The sequence below is a fragment of the Triticum dicoccoides genome, chromosome 5B (genome assembly GCF_002162155.2).
Source record: "Triticum dicoccoides isolate Atlit2015 ecotype Zavitan chromosome 5B, WEW_v2.0, whole genome shotgun sequence".
NCBI classification, from domain to species: Eukaryota; Viridiplantae; Streptophyta; class Magnoliopsida; order Poales; family Poaceae; genus Triticum; species Triticum dicoccoides.
The window spans coordinates 433360514-433379714 of record NC_041389.1 but is presented as its reverse complement, the minus strand read 5'-3'; the positions used below and the strand labels follow the sequence as shown (position 1 = coordinate 433379714).

At 46.8% G+C, this 19201-nt stretch overlaps 2 protein-coding genes across 5 annotated transcripts; one reads left to right on the top strand and one right to left on the bottom strand.

Annotated features, from left to right (window-relative positions):
• Positions 1–4077: 4077 nt before the first annotated feature.
• LOC119310096 (galactoside 2-alpha-L-fucosyltransferase-like) lies at positions 4078–11167 on the top strand. 4 transcript variants are annotated; one of them, XR_005150662.1, is made up of 5 exons: positions 4078–4163; positions 4436–5355; positions 6064–7966; positions 8107–8202; positions 9051–9208. XR_005150662.1 is itself a non-coding variant. In XM_037585944.1 (4 exons), the coding sequence occupies exons 2-4, from the start codon at positions 9209–9211 to the stop codon at positions 10973–10975; spliced, it is 1521 nt and encodes a 506-aa protein (XP_037441841.1). In that variant the 5' UTR covers positions 8107–8202; positions 9051–9208; the 3' UTR covers positions 10976–11167. The 4 variants fall into 4 exon arrangements, 2 of the variants coding, with proteins under 2 accessions (XP_037441841.1, XP_037441840.1); XR_005150661.1 differs by lacking the exon at positions 4078–4163 and adding an exon at positions 4176–4345; XM_037585944.1 differs by lacking the exons at positions 4078–4163; positions 4436–5355; positions 6064–7966 and adding exons at positions 9501–9612; positions 9766–11167 and having other exon boundaries at positions 9051–9407.
• A 260-nt stretch (positions 11168–11427) lies between these two features.
• LOC119310094 (protein WEAK CHLOROPLAST MOVEMENT UNDER BLUE LIGHT 1-like) lies at positions 11428–15737 on the bottom strand. Its single transcript, XM_037585941.1, has 3 exons — positions 15118–15737; positions 13461–14100; positions 11428–13373 (listed from the first exon to the last, which is right to left on the bottom strand). The coding sequence occupies exons 2-3, from the start codon at positions 14028–14030 to the stop codon at positions 11574–11576; spliced, it is 2370 nt and encodes a 789-aa protein (XP_037441838.1). The 5' UTR covers positions 14031–14100; positions 15118–15737; the 3' UTR covers positions 11428–11573.
• Positions 15738–19201: the final 3464 nt, after the last annotated feature.

Below are 19201 nucleotides of genomic sequence, written 5' to 3'. Positions count from 1 at the left end.
CCCCAAGTCGGCAGTTCATCCATTTTCTCCCCCAAGTCGCGCCCCTCTCTCCCTCTCTCATCTCCTCCACTCTCCCCCTCCGATCTTCACCGTTTCTTCACCGTTTTGGCGGATCGAGATGGCCCCGAAGAGAGAAACGTAAGCTCCTCTGATCCCTTCAATTAGTTTTTGCAAACTTGCTTCCGATTCGATGCATTATTTGCTTGAAATCCCTCATGTTTTTTAACTTAGATTGGATTTTTTTCACCTAAGATTGATTGTAATTGTAGTTCTTAGTTCTTTAGTAACTAGTGGTATTGGATATGAACTCTAATCAATAGTTCATATATTAGTGTGAAGATGAACCCTAGTTCATAATTTATTTTGTTAAAAAAATTATGATGTAATGTTGATATGAGGATGAACCCTAGTTTGATGATGCATGTTGATATGATGATATGATCTAGTGTGAAGATGAACCCTAGTTTGATGATTCATATTGATATGATGATATGAAGATGTTGTTTGGAAAAAAATATTTAAAAATATGAAGCTATGATGTATGTTGGAGGATTTTTTTTTGATATGATGCATGTTGATATGATTTGATCCATCATGTGTAGTAGATGTTGTTGGAGAAATATGCTTAAAATTTTATTTTGATATGATGCATGTCGATATGATTTGAGTTCATCTTTTGCTTATGTATGCTTCATGCTTATGGTGCTTTTGTTTATGAAATTTTATTAAGGCGGCCACCTCTTGCGGACAACATCGGCCCACGGTACTGCATGCTGGACTGGGCATTCGACAAGGGTCATCGTGCCCGTTTCATAGAGAACGGAGAGGTAAGTTATATGAATGAAATTTTGATCCAAGTTTTCGGATTAACGAAAATAATTTCCTAACTTTTGGCATTTAATTTTTGACAGACGCTCCAGCCACAGCGCATGAGGGGTCACGGGGTTCATGGGCATATGGACTACGACGAGCGCTACGCGCCGTTCTTCAAGAGAGCCCGGCTGTTGGGTTTCGTGTTGCAGTTCAAGCGTCAGCCGCCGACGCTTGTCCACACAGCTCTGACAGCGTTGATTGACCGGTGGCGACCGGAGACCCATTCTTTTCATCTGCCATGCGGGGAGATGACGGTGACCCTCGAGGACTGGGAGATGATTACTGCCATGCCGATCGAGGGTCATGCACTCACCGGTCGAGTGGAGAGGACCAACTGGCAGGAGAGGGTCACCACCCTCATCGGCGACTGCCCCGGTGCCAAGAGTAACCGTACATCCGGTGTGCCGTTGATCTGGCTCTCGGAGCACCGGAAGACATGCCCCGAAGGCGCAGACGAGGCGACTGTGGAGTGGTACGTGCGGGCCTACCTGTGGTATCTTCTCACGGAGGTCGTGTTTCCAGACAGCTCCGGAAACTCTGCCAACTGGTCGTATCTGTTCTTTCTAGCTGACTGGGATGCAGGGTACAGTTGGGGGACGGCATCTCTCGCCTACCTATACCGTTCGGTAAGAGAGTGTCTAATTGCGTACCTACCTACGAAAGTGTGTCCATGACATTTTCTTATATCTGATCCTCATTTGATGTTTTGCAGCTTGACGACGCAACACAGAGGACGGGAGACAAGTCCAATATGGGTGGCTTTGTCTGGGCCTTCTCCATTTGGATGTGGGAGCGGCTGCCGGTGGGGCGTCCGGAGAAGTTGCGAAGACGCCCATGGGAAGACTATGGCGAAGAAGGCGACGAGACTCGAAACCCCACCGTAGCTTACGAGTGGGACGTTGTCAAACTCTACACGGGCCTAAACAAGACTTCGTACAAGACCTACACCAACGAGTTGGATGCTTTGACGCATACGCAGGTATATGAACTCGCCCAACACCTTTCTCTTTGATTCCGACTTTTGACCGAGAGTGCGAACTTACCAAGGTATATGTAATAGGTAATCTGGTGCCCGTATCGACAAGAACGAGAGTGGGCCTTTGATCTGAACGTGATGTGCGATGCGGACCGTGGTCTCTGGCGGTGCATCGTGCCCATGATCTCTGTGTACGCCGTCGAGTGGCATATGCCACAACGCGTGGCCACGCAGTTTGGGATTTATCAGCATACCCCACCGGGCCAGCCCACCGATACCGGCGGCCACGCGCTGCACCTGTGAGCTCTTTGTTCTCCGTGAGATTATCATGTTTCTTGTTGCTTATGATGATCTCATTGCGCTTATGATGATTCTTGTTGCTTATGCCTTGCAGGATGAGCCGGCAGAAGAATCAGTCGATCACAAACTGGGGAGAGGAGCATAAGACTCATGTGACGGAGTGGAACCGACGGAGGTACCGTAAAGACGTGGAGAGGAGAGTGACTAACTGGGACGATTACCTGGGCCGACACATGAGGTGGTACGATGATGGCCAGAAGCACCGTCTTCGTCTCAGGCCTCGATGGACGGCGGAAGACATCGCGGAGCTGGAGTGGGCTGACCCCGATGAACAGGCATACCAGACCGGCATCAGAGACATGCACAGTGGATTTAGGGAGTTTGCACCCCTCATCAACAGAGTGGTCAGTTCGAACCGACAGTTGATTTTAAAATATTTTATTCGTCATCGTGACTGACTTATGCCGTTGCAGTCCAGTGAGCTGAACAGATGCATCTTCGATGCCTCAGATGCACTAGGTGATCTTCCCGGGAGCATAGAATCGGAGACCAGAGTCAGGGGGACGATGAAGGTACATTTTCAGCCTCCTCGGAACAGATGCATCTTTTTCACTTGCAATCAGTCGATCTGATACTTATTATGACCTTGCTTCATTGTGTGTGCAGAAGTTCGTGCAGCGTTGTCGCAAGCTGGTAGGGCTGCTTGGGTGTGCTGGAGCTGGGTCAGTTGAAGCTTATCAGCCTGTAGCCACACAGGGTATCATCGGCTCATCGAGCCATGCTCCCTCGTCGTCTAGGTTGGTTGGGGGGGAGGAGGAGGAGGAGGAGGAGGAGGCCACATATGAAGAAGGGGAGGAGGAGGATGAGAGCAACGGGGAGTAGGAGTACGATGAAGATTATGGACCTCCAGCAACTCAAACGTCTCAAGCATCTCAGCTGCCGAAGAAGAGGAATCCGAAGACGAAGGATTTGCTGAGTCCGGAACCTTTCCAGAGACCGGTTCCTCGACGGCCCAAGAAGAAGACCGAAGAGACTCGTTCAAAGAGTAACGAGGACCGTACCTCCAAGAGGGGAAGGAGCAACTGATTATGCTCTTCGATAGTTGGCTCTTTTAGTTTGGTTGAACTTCGTTTGGTTGAACTTTTCTAGTGGTTATGAAGCTACGTGGAACTATGTGTTTGCTATTTGTGGATCTATGTGTTTGCTATTTGTGAAACTAAGTGGAACTCCGTTTACTAATTAGTTGAAGTTCTTTTGAAATGTTCTATGCACTTCAAATTTGTTAATGTGTATGTGATGCCCAAGTTTAATTGTCTGAGATCTGTGATATTGTTGTCATATTTGTGAAACTTGCTATAATATTACTGTCATATTGAATTTGAAAAGAAGCAAGCAATTGAACTTAAATTCATAAAACGCAGGACCCTACCGCCAAGGACCCTGGCGGTAGGGTCAGACAGCCTACCGCCAGGGCACTTCAATTCTTCGTTACAGAAACATTACACTGAAAAAACTTTCAATTCTTCATTACAGAAACATTACACTGAAACAGGACCCTACCGCCATGGGCTCTGGCGGTAGGGTCGCACAGCCTACCGCCAGGGCTCCTGGCGGTAGGTGCTTAACCACGTTCAGCGCAGTCAAACGGCCGCCGTCCCCCTCCGTCGCACACCTACCGCCATGGGCCGTGGCGGTAGGCTATCTAACCCTACCGCCAGAGGCCCTCGGTAGCAAAAGGGTCAAATCTCGAAAAAATTTCAAACGGGGATCAGATCCTGAATTTGTTTGGAAAAAGGGTCAAAACACGAAATTTGGCCTTCTCGGTCACGACTATTGTCTCCTGTTTCCACCTAGTGAAAAACATCACTTGGCTCATTGGATGGTGGGCCCTTAGCCCCCTAGGATTGGACCCACCGCCGGTGTGGTGGCCGGCAGATCGCACCATGCGGTCGCCGTCGGCGGCACTGCTCGCGCGCGCGTCTCCACATCGGGACGACTTCCTCCGGCGATGTAGGTAGGGTACCCCTCCCGCTTGGCTCCATTTATTGCCAACCCTGCATCCTTTCCTCCCACCCATCCATCCAGTCACGGACCACCCATGTCCTCGTGCTACCGTGTGTGCCGTCGTCGCCGATAGCTTCGCCAGCAGGCCGGCGAGCTTCCCAGGAGTCGCGACCGCCGCTTGACCCGCCACAGGTCCGGTGGTCTCGATCGCCGCGTTGTCCGTTGCGCCTGTACTCCTGTCCCCATGGCCTGATCTCGGGTTTTCTTCCTCGGATTTTGCAGCCTCCCCTCTCTGAACTCTGAAGCCGCGTAGGGAGGTGCTCCAGGAGGGCCGCCTGCGCACAACGCATCGCGAGGTAGCAGTCGAAGATGGAGGTCGTGACGGGGGCCATGAGCACCCTCCTGCCCAAGCTGGGCAGCATGCTCAAGGATGAGTACAACCTGCACAGGAAGGTCAGGGGCGAGATCCTGTTCCTCACGGCCGAGCTGGAGAGAATGGAGGCTGCTCTCATAGAGGTTTCGGAGGCCCCGATTGACCACCCACCTAGTAAACTTGTAAAGCTTTGGGCCAAGGATGTCAAGGACCTGTCGTACGAAATTGAGGACAGCGTCGACAAATTCATGGTGCATCTCGACGGCCGTGCAGAGGAGAAGGCGCAGAGCTTCATGGGTTTCATCCACAGGAGCATCGACCTGTTGACGAGGGCCAAGACGCGCCACAAGATCGGCACCGAGGTCAAACACATCAAGAGACGCATCCAGGAGGTCAGTGCACGGCGCGATAGGTACAAGGTTGACAAAGCTGTTGAAAAGCCTGTTGTCACAAGTGTTGATAGCCTTCGCCTGTCAGCTCTCTACAAAAAGGAGACAGAGCTCGTTGGCACCGAAGAGAAGATCCAAGAGCTAGTCGAGACAATGACTGAGGAGGCAGACGAGGCGTCTAAGCAGCAGCTGAAGATAGTCTCCATTGTTGGTTTTGGGGGATTAGGCAAGACAACTCTTGCTAATGCGGTGTATCAAAAGCTTAAATCACAATTCGATTGTGGGGCTTTTGTTTCCGTGTCTCTTAATCCGAACATTGAGAAGATTTTTAAGAACATTCTTCACCAACTTGACAAGCACAATTATAGTAACATCAATGAAGCGGTATGGGGCGAAGCACAGCTCATCAGTGAGCTAAGAGATTTTCTTCTAAACAAGAGGTACAGATCTAAGCATCGACCGTACTATTGAAGTTGTCAAACTTTACGAGTTTAGCAGGTCATCGATGTTTGCTCAATTTTTTGAATAACAGGAGTCGAACTAGACTTAAAGTTTTTACAGAGCTATTCCATGTTACATAAGCAGTTAGTGGATATATCTAATATTTGCTTGACATTTTTGTAATCAAAGACATTCAGTCCATAAGTATATCACCCAAATAAGCAAGTCAAGGGTTTGAGTGTTCTTATCATTATTAAAGTATGATCCTTTACTAATATGATTTTCTAAATAACATATAATCCCTTAAGCACGAATGACTTCTAATTTAACCATGAATAAGAGGATCCAATTCTAGAAAGATGATATGTTTTGTTTCCTCAGTTTGTATCTTCATTATTCTGATGTTTCTAATTTCTTTTGTTCTAACTCGGAGGCTCATGTCTAAGCAATTAGAGGTTGACTAAATACTGATAATACTCCCTATGTCCTGAATTACTTGTCGCAGAACTGGATAAATGGATGTATTTAAAACTAAAATACGCCTACATACATCCATTTCTGCGACAAGTAATTCCGGACGGAGGGAGTACATCACAACTAACTCCCTTGTTTCCTTTCTGTTGATATGCTTTCACTTGTGTGCACTCGAAAAAAGAGAAGTTCACATATAGGTTACTAATGTACGGTCCTTCGGTATCCTCTTGTAGGTATTTCATTGTGATTGATGACATATGGAACATTTCTGTATGGAAAACAATCAAACATGCTTTCATTGAGAACAGATGTGGAAGTAGAATAATCATAACAACTCGTATTCTTGATGTTGCCAAACAAGTTGGTAGTGTTTATGACCTAAAGCCTCTTTCTCCTATCGACTCAAGAAAGTTATTTCACCAAAGAATATTTGGTATCGAAGACAAGTACCCTCCTACTCAATTAGCTGAAGTATCTGAGAACATTTTAAAGAGATGCAGTGGAGTACCATTGGCTATAATGACAACAGCTAGTATGCTAGCTAGTAAAAGAGGAAATGATTGGCCCAAGGTGTACCAATCTATGGGTTCCGAGCCACAAGATAGTTCTGATATGCAGGACATGAGAAGGGTATTATCAGTGAGTTACTACGACCTACCTGCACATCTGAAGACATGTTTATTGTTTATCAGTGTGTATCCAGAGGATTATACCATTGTAGCTGAAGATTTGATATGGCAATGGATTGGTCAAGGTTTTGTTCAGGAAGAACATGGGAAGAGCTTGTATGAAGTAGGAGAGGAATACTTTGCTCAGCTGATTAACAAAAGCTTGATTCAACCTGTAGATATTGGGAGTGGTAATAAAGCGAGCGCATGTCGTGTACACGATATGGTGCTTGACCTCATCACTTCCCTTTCAAGCGAAGAGAACTTCCTAATAACAGTAGGTGGTCTGCAGCCTGTGTCTGCATCAAGTAAGATACATCGACTATCTGTACAAAACAGAAATGAAGATGATTTGAAGAAGCTGGCAACCATGAGCTTGTCTCATGTGAGGTCAGTTTTTGTTTTCGGGCAACATATCAGTTTACTGCCAGCCCTCTCAAGCTTTCCAGTCATACGTGCATTGGATTTAAGTTACTGTCTTAATGTGGATAATCATCATGTGAAGATTATGTGCAATCTGCTTCACTTGAGATATTTACGGCTGTGCAATACATCCATAACTGAGATCCCAGAAGAGATCGGGAATCTGCAGTTCTTGCAGGTACTGGACATAAGTCAGACTGGAATAGAAGTGTTGCCGCCGCAATTTGTCCGGCTAACGCAGCTAGTGTACCTGCATATTGACAGGCGGACCAAACTGCCAGATCAGTTTGGCGATCTGAAATCCTTGCAAGATTTTCCAGTTATCCCCACTGTAACGTCTCCATCCATGCTGCATGATGTAGGGAAGCTGACGAAACTGAGAAACCTTCTCATCAGTTTCGATGAATGGAACGAGAGCTACGAGGAACCTTTCTGCCGGTGTCTCTCGAATCTGGTCAATCTCAAAACGATAAAAATAATCGGTGCCCATCTCGGCTTAGACTCCGGAAGCGACTATTTGTTGCCGCGGCCTCGATACATTCAGACAATTCATCTGATCAACAACATCAACTGTGCACTGCCAAGATGGATGTCCTCCCTGTCCTGCCTCTCCTTTCTCACAATCCATGGCCTAAGAACACTGCGAGTGGAGGACCTTCAAGTCCTTGGGAGCATACCGTCATTGAGTTATCTCGACATATGGGTTGTGGAGCCCACACAAGAGAGACAAGATAGGTTATTGATCGACAGCGGTCATCCATTCCTTTGTCTAACAACACTCAAGGTCGCCAGTCGCGTCATGGAGCTACGGTTTGCCCAGGGAGCCACGCAGAAGCTCCAAACCCTCAAGCTACGGTTCTCGGCGCGACAAACACTTTATCAGTTTGGCGATTTGGATTTTGGGCTGGAGAACGTCTCTTCGCTTGAGCACGTGTATGTCGGGAGGTGGTCCAAGCCCGAGCCCGGGGAGGTGGAGGCTGCGGAGGCTGCGGTCCGGGAAGCGCTCGGCATGAATCCCAACCAGCCGACACTCGAGTTCAGCAAGGTAACTGTACTGATTCACCCTTTAAAGTACGACATAGTTACGTAGATGGTTAGCTGTGTAAGCAATTCGTGTTTACTGCTTTACCTTGCGCGTGCATTGATTTCTTACTTCATTTACTTACTTTGGCGTTCCATTTGAAGTGGCGATGATGGCGTCGGAGTATCTAGCTGGCCAATATATACATAAGAGGCAGAAAGAAGAAGCGATGAAGTAAAGAAAGATGTAGAGCGAACGAGGTACAGAGTTCGGAGTTTGTGCTTAGTTTTTGTGTGCATTAAGTACCATGGATTACTTTAGTTTGTAGCGTTCTGTTGTCGCTGTAGGGCAAAGAGGAAAGACCTCTTGAGGGGGAGGTGAACCCTTCAGCGTGTTGTTTTATCAGTTTTCTGTGATAAAAATTTGGAGCGATGGTTCTTGGGTAAAAATATATATAATAAATGTTGGGTGATATGTGTTTTTTCTCATCTATGGGTGGATGATGAAAATCAACCACACAAGACAAAAGTTTCATTGTTGAAGCTTAGTCTGCAGGTATGCATGTAGTATTGCACAGAGAGTTGTGTGGTGGGGTTTTGCAGGGATCAGTTCCAGCCTGCCTGCTGGACTCGATCTTGCGCAATTGTAACAACCACAATATTTCTTAAGTAATACACAAGTCCTTTTAAAAAAGAGAGTAGTATATATTTAGCTTAATTAATTCGAGTTTCTGAACTCTTCTGCGGGCATGTGGTATGTGTTTCTGTAGGAGTGCTTAAACTAGTATTCGTTTGCTCATTAATGTTAACATAAGACGTGTTTAGGCTTATGGTTAGCCTAAAAAATGTCTTATATTAGTAACATAGAGAGTACTAGTTTTTTCCTGCTAAGCAGTGTTCCTATCTTTTGCCATATTTATCTAGCAGTGTTGATCTCTCTTTCCAAAGTGCCGTCCGGCTTCTCTCGCTATTTTTTGCACCCAATACACAAGTTTTCCAAAGTGCCATTTTTATCTAGCAGCGTTGGCGTCCAAAGTGCCGTACAGTTCAGAGGACGCCGGCCACTCTGCTCGAGGCACTGAATTTACTTACTCCTTTTTTTTTTGCAGTGGCACTGAATTTATTACTACTACAAAGAAGGAAGTTTGCATCTGACACAACGTCGTTACTTCGAGCGGCAAAAAGGTGGATCTCCCAAAGTCAGAGTTCTCCGTTAGCTTACTCGTTTGAGTTCGTGCAGCGCTCGATCGCGGCGAAGAAGAAACCAATGGACAGCAAGCTGGCGACGCGGGTGTCCCGCCGGCCGCCGCCGCAGCCACCGGCAGCCACGAGGAGCGCCGTGTGGCTCATCGGGCTGCTCGTGGTGCTCTGCTTCTTCTCCCTGCCGCTCTTCCTCGCGCTCTCCCGCGGCCGCCCCAACCTCTCCGACGTGTGGCATCTGGGCGTCAGCGTCACCGCGCGCGACGGTACAACGATTGCATTTTCGCACATGACCATGATCGTGATCATGGAAGCATATGTCCACTCACTAGTAACTCCTCGACGAACGATGGTTTCAGAGAATGCTACGGCTGGGTCAGAGTCTTCGGACGCGCCGCCACCGGCGAGCCGGGACAGGCTGCTCGGCGGGCTCCTCTCGCCGGACATCAGCGAGGGCTCCTGCCTGAGCCGGTACGCGTCGTCCCTCCACCGCAGGCCGTCGCCGCACTTGCCGTCGCCGTACCTGGCGTCCCGGCTGCGCAAGTACGAGGCGCTCCACCGCAAGTGCGGCCCGGGCACGCTCTCCTACAAGAAGTCGCTGATGCAGCTGCCTTCCCCGCACAGCATGGGCCTCGTGGAGTGCCGCTACCTCGTGTGGGCGCCCACCTCGGGCCACATCGGCGACCGCGTGCTCTCCATCGCGTCCGCCTTCCTCTACGCGCTGCTCACCCGCCGCGTCCTCCTCCTGCAGCTCGCCGACGACATGGCCGGCCTCTTCTGCGAGCCCTTCCCGGGCGCGACGTGGGAGCTCCCAGCCGGGGGCTTCCTCCCCGACCACATCAAGGGGCTCCGCCGCGGCAGCGACCGCAGCTACGGGAACTTCATCCGGGCCGCCAAGAACAAGAAGGACGGGAGCGACGACGGCCCCGCCGGTTTGCCGGCCGAGTCGCTGCCGCCGTACGCGTACGTGCACCTGGAGCACGACTACCAGCAGCCGGAGCAGCTCTTCTTCTGCGACGACGACCAGACCGTCCTCAGCAACGTCAACTGGCTGATCCTGCGCTCCAACCTCTACTTCGCGGCGGGGCTGTTCCTGGTGCCGCAGTTCGAGGAGGAGCTCCGGTGGATGTTCCCGGCGAGCGACACGGCGTTCCACCACGTCGGGAGGTACCTGTTCCACCCGTCCAACGAGGTGTGGCAGCTCATCACCAGGTACTACACGTCGTACATGGCCAGCTTCGAGGAAAATATCGGGCTGCAGATCACCACCTTCGCCTGGAACCCCGTGCCGTTCGAGGAATACTTCAAGCAGGTCTCGGCATGCACGAGCCAGGAGAAGATCCTGCCGGAGGTCGACACCACCCCGGGCGTCCTCCATGAGGCGACGGCGGCGACGTCCAAGGCGGTGCTCGTCAGCTCGGAGCACCCGGAGTACGCCGAGAAGCTCAAGTCCATGTACTACGAGCACGCGACCGTGACCGGCGAGACCGTGAGCGTGCTGCAGCCCGGCGGCGGCGGGAACCACTCGCACAACCAGAAGGCGGTGGTGGAGATGTTCCTGCAGAGCTACTGCGACGTGTCGGTGGTGAGCGGCTGGTCCACCGTGGGGTACGTCGGGCACGGCCTCGCCGGGCTGAAGCCGTGGCTGCTGCTGGCGCCGAGGAACCAGACGGCGGCCGACCCGCCCTGCGTCCAGGCGACGTCCATGGAGCCGTGCTTCCACGCGCCGCCGAGCTACGATTGCAGGGCCAAGAAGAAGGGGGACCTCGGCGCCGTTCTCCGGCACGTCAGGCATTGCGAAGATGTCGGCGATGGCCTCAAACTATTCGACTGATTTTGGCCAGGTAGCTTCCAATGACCCCGTAAATTTACAAGCAGGGAAGGGTTGCAGAGTGATTCAATGGTGTTGTGTGAACTTGTCTGTAGTTGTGTTCAAACAAGAATAATACTGTAGTTGTTTTGCTAATGTACTTACTGTAAGCAAAAGGAATAATACTGTAGTTGTGACCCAGCACATTTCATTTTATTCTAAACTCTCAGACAGCTCTGATGCCTTACTGTTTTTTGGACTTAATTTGCATTCTGGGACTGTATTTTGGACTTAATAATTTGCATTCTGGGAGCAGTAGAGCCTTCCATGCCTCTGGAAATCCATCAGCGAGGCCGAAATGCTCATGTGAGAGATAACAAATCGTCAAGCTAAATGACGAAAATAAAACAGTGTCGACAAGTTCAGATGCATGCTTCTGATTCTTACGAAGACAGCTTCATTGACAGAGAGAAAAGATTGCAAGGTGACAGCTCAGACCGACGAAACCAGATTTAATTTCTGAACAATCTTTAAGTACAATCGGTGTAAAAAAAAATCGTGTAACCTACTTGATACATGTACAGAGGAATCATACCGTAGGAAATGAGCAAACTAGGGAGGTTCACTTCGAATGCGCCTTCTTCCTATTCATGAACATCGTCGCTATGGAGCGAGGGAAGAACGACTTCCGCGCCTTTGGCTCTGTTGCTGCACTTGTCGTGGTAGTGTCAGCTCTAGCTGTTCCCCCTCCTTGCATATGAGAAGCGGACGATCCCGCTGCATCGAAAGAGCATGCACTGTTCAGAAGGCAGACATCAGGAATCGCAAGATCAGCATCCCCCGCCGTGTAATGTTGGCCATGCTTCGCTCTTCTTTTCCTCAGCTCGCTCTCCATTGTTAACTTTTTTTCTTGTGCTGTGATGGATTTCTCATGCGCCTCCCTCAGCGCCTCCCTCCTTTCATCAATCTGTTTGGCCAGCTGATGCAACTTATCCAAGCTCCTCACCTCTCCCTCCTTGGCCTCCTTGATCTTCTCAACCGCCTCCATAACCCGCTTCTTAGCTCGGTCCTCGGCTTCCTTTGCTCTCTTGTTCAACGCATCGTAGTCTTCAAGTGGTACCATCATGCTCTTGTCACTTCTTCGGTCAGCTTGGGGATCTATTTCTCCCTCCTCTTTGTATTCTTGCAGCGCATTTGCTGAGGCCATTGCGATCTCTTCTGATGCTTTAACCGCGAGTATCTCCCTTGAAACTGCTTCTTGCTTCAACTGGACAATGTTGACGTCTGCCTTAGCTCGGTCTGCCTCTTCGCTAGCCTTTGTAACCTCATCGCAGGCCGACCGAGCCTTCGCCTTTGCTCGTTGTGTTTCTTGAGTAGCCTGCTGTAGCTCTATGGGCATTTTAGCCGCTTCTGTTCTCTGCTGTACCACGCTGAGCTCACGCGCCGTCTTTCTCAGTTCTTCCTGGAGAGACGAGACAGAAACTGTTGCATGATGCACTTTATCTTTCAATGCTGTGAGGTCTGCCTTCTCCTTCTCTAGATCAGCTCGTAATGCAGCAGCAGTATTCCACAGCCCTTTCACCTCATCCTTGGCCGTTTCGATGTTTGTCCTCATATCCTCAAGCTCTTTCCTGGTCGTCGCCAGCTTCATCTGAACACCAACCATGGATCGCACTTCCTCTCCAACCTCACCTTCCTTCTCAGGCAGTATCCCTTCCATATAAGCAGTGAAGTCACGTTGCAGATTTGCCAGCAACGCAGAAGCAGCTTCTAGCTTAGACTCAAGATCTTTATTGGCCGAGATATCGCCATTCAGCTTTTGAATCTCCTCCTCAGCTTGCTTCAACTCATTCTGCGAATCCAGCTTTTCTTGCTCATACGCCAAAGCCACATTTATTCTTCGCTCCTCTGCTATAATGTGGGTAGCGTGCGAAGAGGTAAGTGACTCTTTCAGTGAGATGAGCTCAAGGGTAAGGTCCTCCACGATCTTCTCAATCTCCTGAGACGCGGCAGTGGATTCATGTGCTCTAATCTCGGCATTCTCCCTATGTGTAATTAAAGCTGCGTGTTCCTTCTCAAGCTGCTCTAGCTCCTCTTTAACTGACTTCAAGTCTGCTAAGGCAGTCGCGTGGCGTTCTTTGGCAAGAACAATCTCTGCCTTCACTGCAGCACTCTCTTTGCGAGCAATGCCCTGTTGTATCTCTTTGCATCGTATCTCAGCGAGCTCTGCATCTTGCTGTGCTTGCAATGCTTCAGTTTGTGCTTTCTCCAGGCTTAATTTCAGCCCTTCTATGATCCGCCTGGTGCTACACAGCTCCTGCAGAACTTTGCTTTTCTCAACTTCTTCAGCTATGAATCTTCTCTGGTACTCGGGCCCTTCTTCCCGCACCTTGTCAAGTTTGAGTTGAACATTTTTACGCCTCTGAAAAAGGTATTAAAATCATAAGCCTACAGAGCCAAGACAAGGCAATAAGATGTACAATAAACATTTGAGAAAAAGAGCCATCACCTCTTTCCAGTCAAGAATCCCTCCAAATTTGCTAACAGCATCTTTAACAGATTCAATCGGTGCTGCAGTTTCAACAAGAACTCTATTATCTAGAGCCTGAATGAAACGTTCGGCGATCTCTGCTGCCTTAAAAATGTTTCTTTCAGCTGAGTTATGGCGACTAATTTGTTGTTGTTCCTTCACTTCAGGCTGGTTATGACAATTTTCCTCTACTTTGTTTGCACGGCATTCATTAATTGTAAGGGAACCTATATCTTCACTGAAATTTCTATTGTGACCATTCCCCTTAGATTGGTTGTGGCAAATCTCCTCCCCATTCACACGTATATTATTAATTGTAAGCGAACTTAAATCTTCACTTAAATGTCTGTTATGACCATCTGGGGAACTTTCAGTAAAACCAACAGAAACAAGAGGCTTTGAATCAGTCAAGTTTTCCAGTGAGTCGACAGTGTTTGGAACAACAGCTACTTGATGTACCCCTTTAACATTCAGTTCCTCCTCTTGCTGCACCCCTTTGACATTCAGTTCCTCCACTTGCTGCACTCCTTCAACATTCAGTTCCTCCATCCCACGGCATGCAGGAATTACGTGATGGTGAGTTCAAATAATTATCATGGATAGCATTACTATTGGGTACCTGAAAAGTAACTAGCAAGTTAACAAATGAAACAGCATGCTGATATATGTTCATGAATCACGACTACCAAAATTATATGAGGTAGGTCAGCATTTTTTTTTTGAACTATATGAGGTAGGTTAGCATTGCTTGACTGACAACCAGAAAGGATGCATACACTTATAAATCTTAATAATTCCGTATGAGTTCAAACACTTCCCATATATCAAGTCCATTTATGTCAATTTTCATAAGAGGACAAGAGCAGTAGAGCTCTACCAGAAAACTCCATTCGCACTTTTAATATTTACATCAACAGAATTAATCAAATTTATATATTTGATGGCAGAGCGTCTGCCTGATTCATATTTTTGTTGTTAATTGGCCCTTTGTGCTGGCAAAAATACACATCTAGCCAAGCTGCCAGGTCAACTGCATGCTGGCCATCTGATCTCCAAGCAGACGAGATAAGCTATGCATCTCCATGAACTCGGGATAAGGAATATTTTTTGCAAATACTTTAGTTTCTAAGACGATAGCCGCCATGACTTTTTGAGGGCTACTCTGGCGTATCTAGCTTGTGCGTCCACTTAGATAAGATTGTGCAATACCAGGTAAAGAGCTTATAGTTTGAAAAGCATCAACCTGTACGATGTAATATCATGTGCAATCCTCATCTATCATTTCACATTCTTCCTTGCACTTCAAATTGCTACCGAGAATGTTAATGTTTTTTGAAAAGGACTAACCAGGGGTCCTAGGCCCAACTGAACAATTCCCATTAGGCCAGTGAAACGGCCGAAGTTAACAACAAAGCAAAGCAATTACAGCGACAAATAAAAGGCAAGATTGTTAGCTTCGCATGGGTCTTGCAACAATTTGACAGTCTCCAGCAATAGAAAGCCCCACTCTATCCAGGTGCACTGCACAAATACATGCAATTTGTGCCCAGATTGAACAAATGCAGATCATGCTGAACTACAACGAGCAAACAAATCAACCTAATAGAAAAGCAGGACATGGAGAAAATTGCAGTACCTCACATGAATCCCTTCTCTTTCCTCCCCATCTTGCCAAGAAGCTCCTCGATGGATGGGGAAAGGAGACGATTTGGGGACTGGAATCTGGGCTGGGGGAGGACGGGCGGAGAAAGAGACGGGGATGGTGAGGAAGCAATACCGCGCGCCAAGCATGGAGGCCCCCGAATCCACCAAAGATAAGCTTCCGGCTATTTTTGGGGTTCCACGATTTAACCATGTGAATATGGGCAAGAGGCTGCCTTGTTCGCCCCCTTTTTCCATGTTCGAACTCCACCGCAAGCATAACCCCAAGTACAGAGCGAACGCAGACCCTGAGAAGCGCCGCCGCTTCCCAGGCCTTCGCCGCCGTCGCCACTCCGCCTCACATTAACCCCTCTGGTGCTCTCCGCCGCTGCTGATACTGCCCCCCGCCGCCGCCGCCCCTGCTGCCTATGGATGCAGGGGCGTCTATGTTCGGCATCGGCGCCGAGAGCGTCGGCGAGGAGATTTGTTGGGTGGACGGGGAGAGTGGGCTTCAACGAAATGCAACACTGGCGAGGCAGCAGGCCGGCGGCGTGGGACGGCATGAGACCAACATCGGCGGCGGCGGCCCTCGCGCCTTCTTCGCGATTGGGCGATGTGGGGACAAGCAGGACATGGGGTCGACAGTCGAGACCCCAGACACTTTGCGAAGTTTCACACTTTTTTTCTTTTGCAAAATAGCCAAAATATACTCCCTCCATTTCATAATATAAAAGCATTTTTGACACCTCGTACTAATTAATTAGGGTGAGCTGACAATGTGAATTTAGTTGGGCCTTTTAGAAAGAGTCGAATAAATAAAAAATTACTTCAATTTCATTAAGTTACTACTAGTAAGATGCCCATGCATTACACGGTACACCGAAATGCAGGAGTAGTTTATTTTAGAGGTAATATCATCAGGAGTTATAGAACTTGTGGTGCATGTTCAGTTTGGTGCTAAAACTTATAAAATACGGATTTATGGCCATCTAACTTGTTGTGTGGTGCAAATACGGTGTGTTCTACCATATCCGGACGTACACGCTGCCTGCGTAACGTTGGCTTGAAATAAAATTTTCTAGATAACTCCCTAAATTTTTTAATTGCGCAAAAAGCCCAGGTGAGGCCCACCTGTCATTGAATAATGTAAGCTAAAAATGATAAGTCGTCATATAGAGGGGCCGGTATTCAGACTCGCGACCTTCAGAAGAGAAGGTACGCAAACGTGGTCAACCAGCGCAGCCAGTGACACACGATGCATAATAAGGATAACTACGTTTTATATCCTCATCTTAAAATACGTGGGCCTGTTAGCTCAAATGGCCTATGATCTGTGTACCCCATTTTGCATCTTTGATTTTATTAGAAATTTGTGGATAGTATGTAAATTATGATCTCGGTCAGAAAAATAATGTTTAAATATTTGTGTTATAAATATTGTTATACAAAACGAAATAACTTACTCTCAAACTGTTCAGGTATTATTTTACAAATATTATATATTTAAAAATATTTATGAATAACGAACATGTGTGTATAATTTCAAATAATACAAATGTTTGTAAAATTAAAATTCAAAATTATTATTTTAGTTTTACAAACATTTCAATAATTATATGAACATTTGTATACTTCAATTTTCATGTAATTACATATCCATAATTTAACATTTAAATTGTTGATATGAATATTCAGTCGTGTCTAATATAATACATAGGTTTATATTTAAATCTTTTATTTAATAATCATTTTTGTATGTATAATATTTTTAACACACAGATATTTGAACCTAATTTTATTACTTATGTTTTACTAAATATTCTTTATATAATACTCAAGCTTATATGAAACCTTTTGATTTACAAATCATCTTCTGTATGTATAGACAACAGAGTGTTTTTGGTCGCGACCTCGTGGGTTCAAGACCTAGCGGCTCCCCTTTTTTTATGTTAAAAATGCACTCATCTATGAGTATTAAAGTTTTGCATACTATTTTTGAATTGTAATTTTACAAATATTTGGATTACTTTAAATTATATAAACTGAGATCATAATTTACATACAATTTTCTAAAAAAAAATCAAAGGTGGAAAATGGACTCTACTGATCATATCCCATTTGAGCTGGCAGGCCCAGGTGCGCTTGTATTAGGTAATACTCCCTCCGTCTGAAAATACTTGTCATCAAAATGGATAGAAAGAAATATATCTAGAACTAAAATACGTCTAGATACACCCTCTTTTATCCATTTTGATGGCAAGTATTTCCGGACGGAGGGAGTAGAAAATAGTTATTCTTCTGAAACATCAAACTGCATTAGGCCTGTTGGTTTACCGGTGTGTTCGCCTTCTGAAGATATGTAGTTTGAATCCTGCTGCTCCAAACGATATTTATTTCTTTTCTCTTATAACACTGTTTGACTTTTTTGCGTGACCAAAAAAATATAGGGAGTTATCTGGAAATATTTACCCATACACACTGACATGTGGGCCGCTGGCATGCCATGTAGGTAGGATGTACACCTGGATACCGTAGAATGCACCGTATTTATATCAATCAACAAGTTAGATGACCGCAAATCCGTATTTTACAAGTTTTAGCACTAAACTGAATATCCAGCGCAAGTTGTATGACTACTAGTGATATTACCTTTTTATTTTACAAGTATATATGTTGAGATTGGCCCCTTGCAGGAGTAGTCTTATGTGTAAGAAATACAGATACCTTTCGTTGGTTATGCAAAAACTGCGCTTTCTTTCACCTTGTGTATGTCGTGTCCCATCAAGCAAATCATAGATATATGCTACTATGGGAGGCTACTTCGTGTGAACTAGTAACAGTTCTTGCTTCACAAATAGATTATTGATATGCATCCAAAATTCCAAATTGAACAAAGATTACAAATTCTAAAAAGATAAATATATGGCCTGTGAATGCAATTTTTATAAATCAGTGAGAATGAGGTTCTCTGCCAATAGCACTCCACACAGTATAATTCATCCTAAATCACTACATATTGAACCTGTTCTCCTGTTCCGAAAGTCCCCAAAAAGAGTTCGTCAACAGATTTCCAATAGAACATTCCAATAACATTTATCCATTTGCACTTTCGAACAAGAAAGAAATTAACTCAATCAGTAGGATGTAAATACACAACAATTTCGGCATAAGAGCATCAAATAGATGGAAAATAACGTATTGAAATCATGAGAAAGCTAAACAACCATTAACTGGTTATTATCCATCTTTCTCAGACCACACAACATATGGATATTACAATGTTGCATCTCATTTCTACATGTCGTGTCAATTAGCACCGGAGAGAAATTTAGAGAATCGCCCTCCTTGCTCCGTTGTTCTCACAAAACTACACAAAGATGCATATATTTTTGACAAAAAAAAGATTATTTCAATTTGCATCCAAACCACAACAATACCTAGTGACAACATAATTTAGTTGCAGTTTTAACTTCTAATTAGAAATGCACACCAAAATTGAATCGTACAGGAGCTAAAAGAGTTTTTTGGGCACATATCACATTTGCACGTAGTGATACAAGTTCAGACTCAATCAGTAGCCTGAACGAAACATAATCTTTGCTGCAGCTTCTGACTATTCACCTATGGACAAATAAATTCACAAGGTGGAAGACCAGAACTATTTCTGCACATATAATTACAAGATTGCAAAGCGTATATTCTCTCTGTTGTTGTGATATCAATATCATGTTAATGAAGAACATCCCCGCTCCGCTCCTAGCCCCGCTCCCCCGCTCCCTGCTGCGCCGGTGGCCACTCCGGCCCCGGCGGCCACGCCTCGCCCCTACCGCCGGCTGCCACTCCGGCCCCGGCGGCCCGCTCCCCGTCCCATGGACGTCTCCCCTCCTCCTCCGGGGGGCCTGCACCCCACGCCACGCTGGCCGGAGTCCAGCCCCTCCTCGGCTGGATCTGGTTCGACAGCCGCGTCGTACCGGGACGCCTTGCTCGCCTCCCCATCTGCTCCCCCCTCCGGTGGTGGTACGCCGCTTGACTCCACCGTCCCGCGTTTTTCCGGGCCACGGTCGGAGGTCCACCGCGTC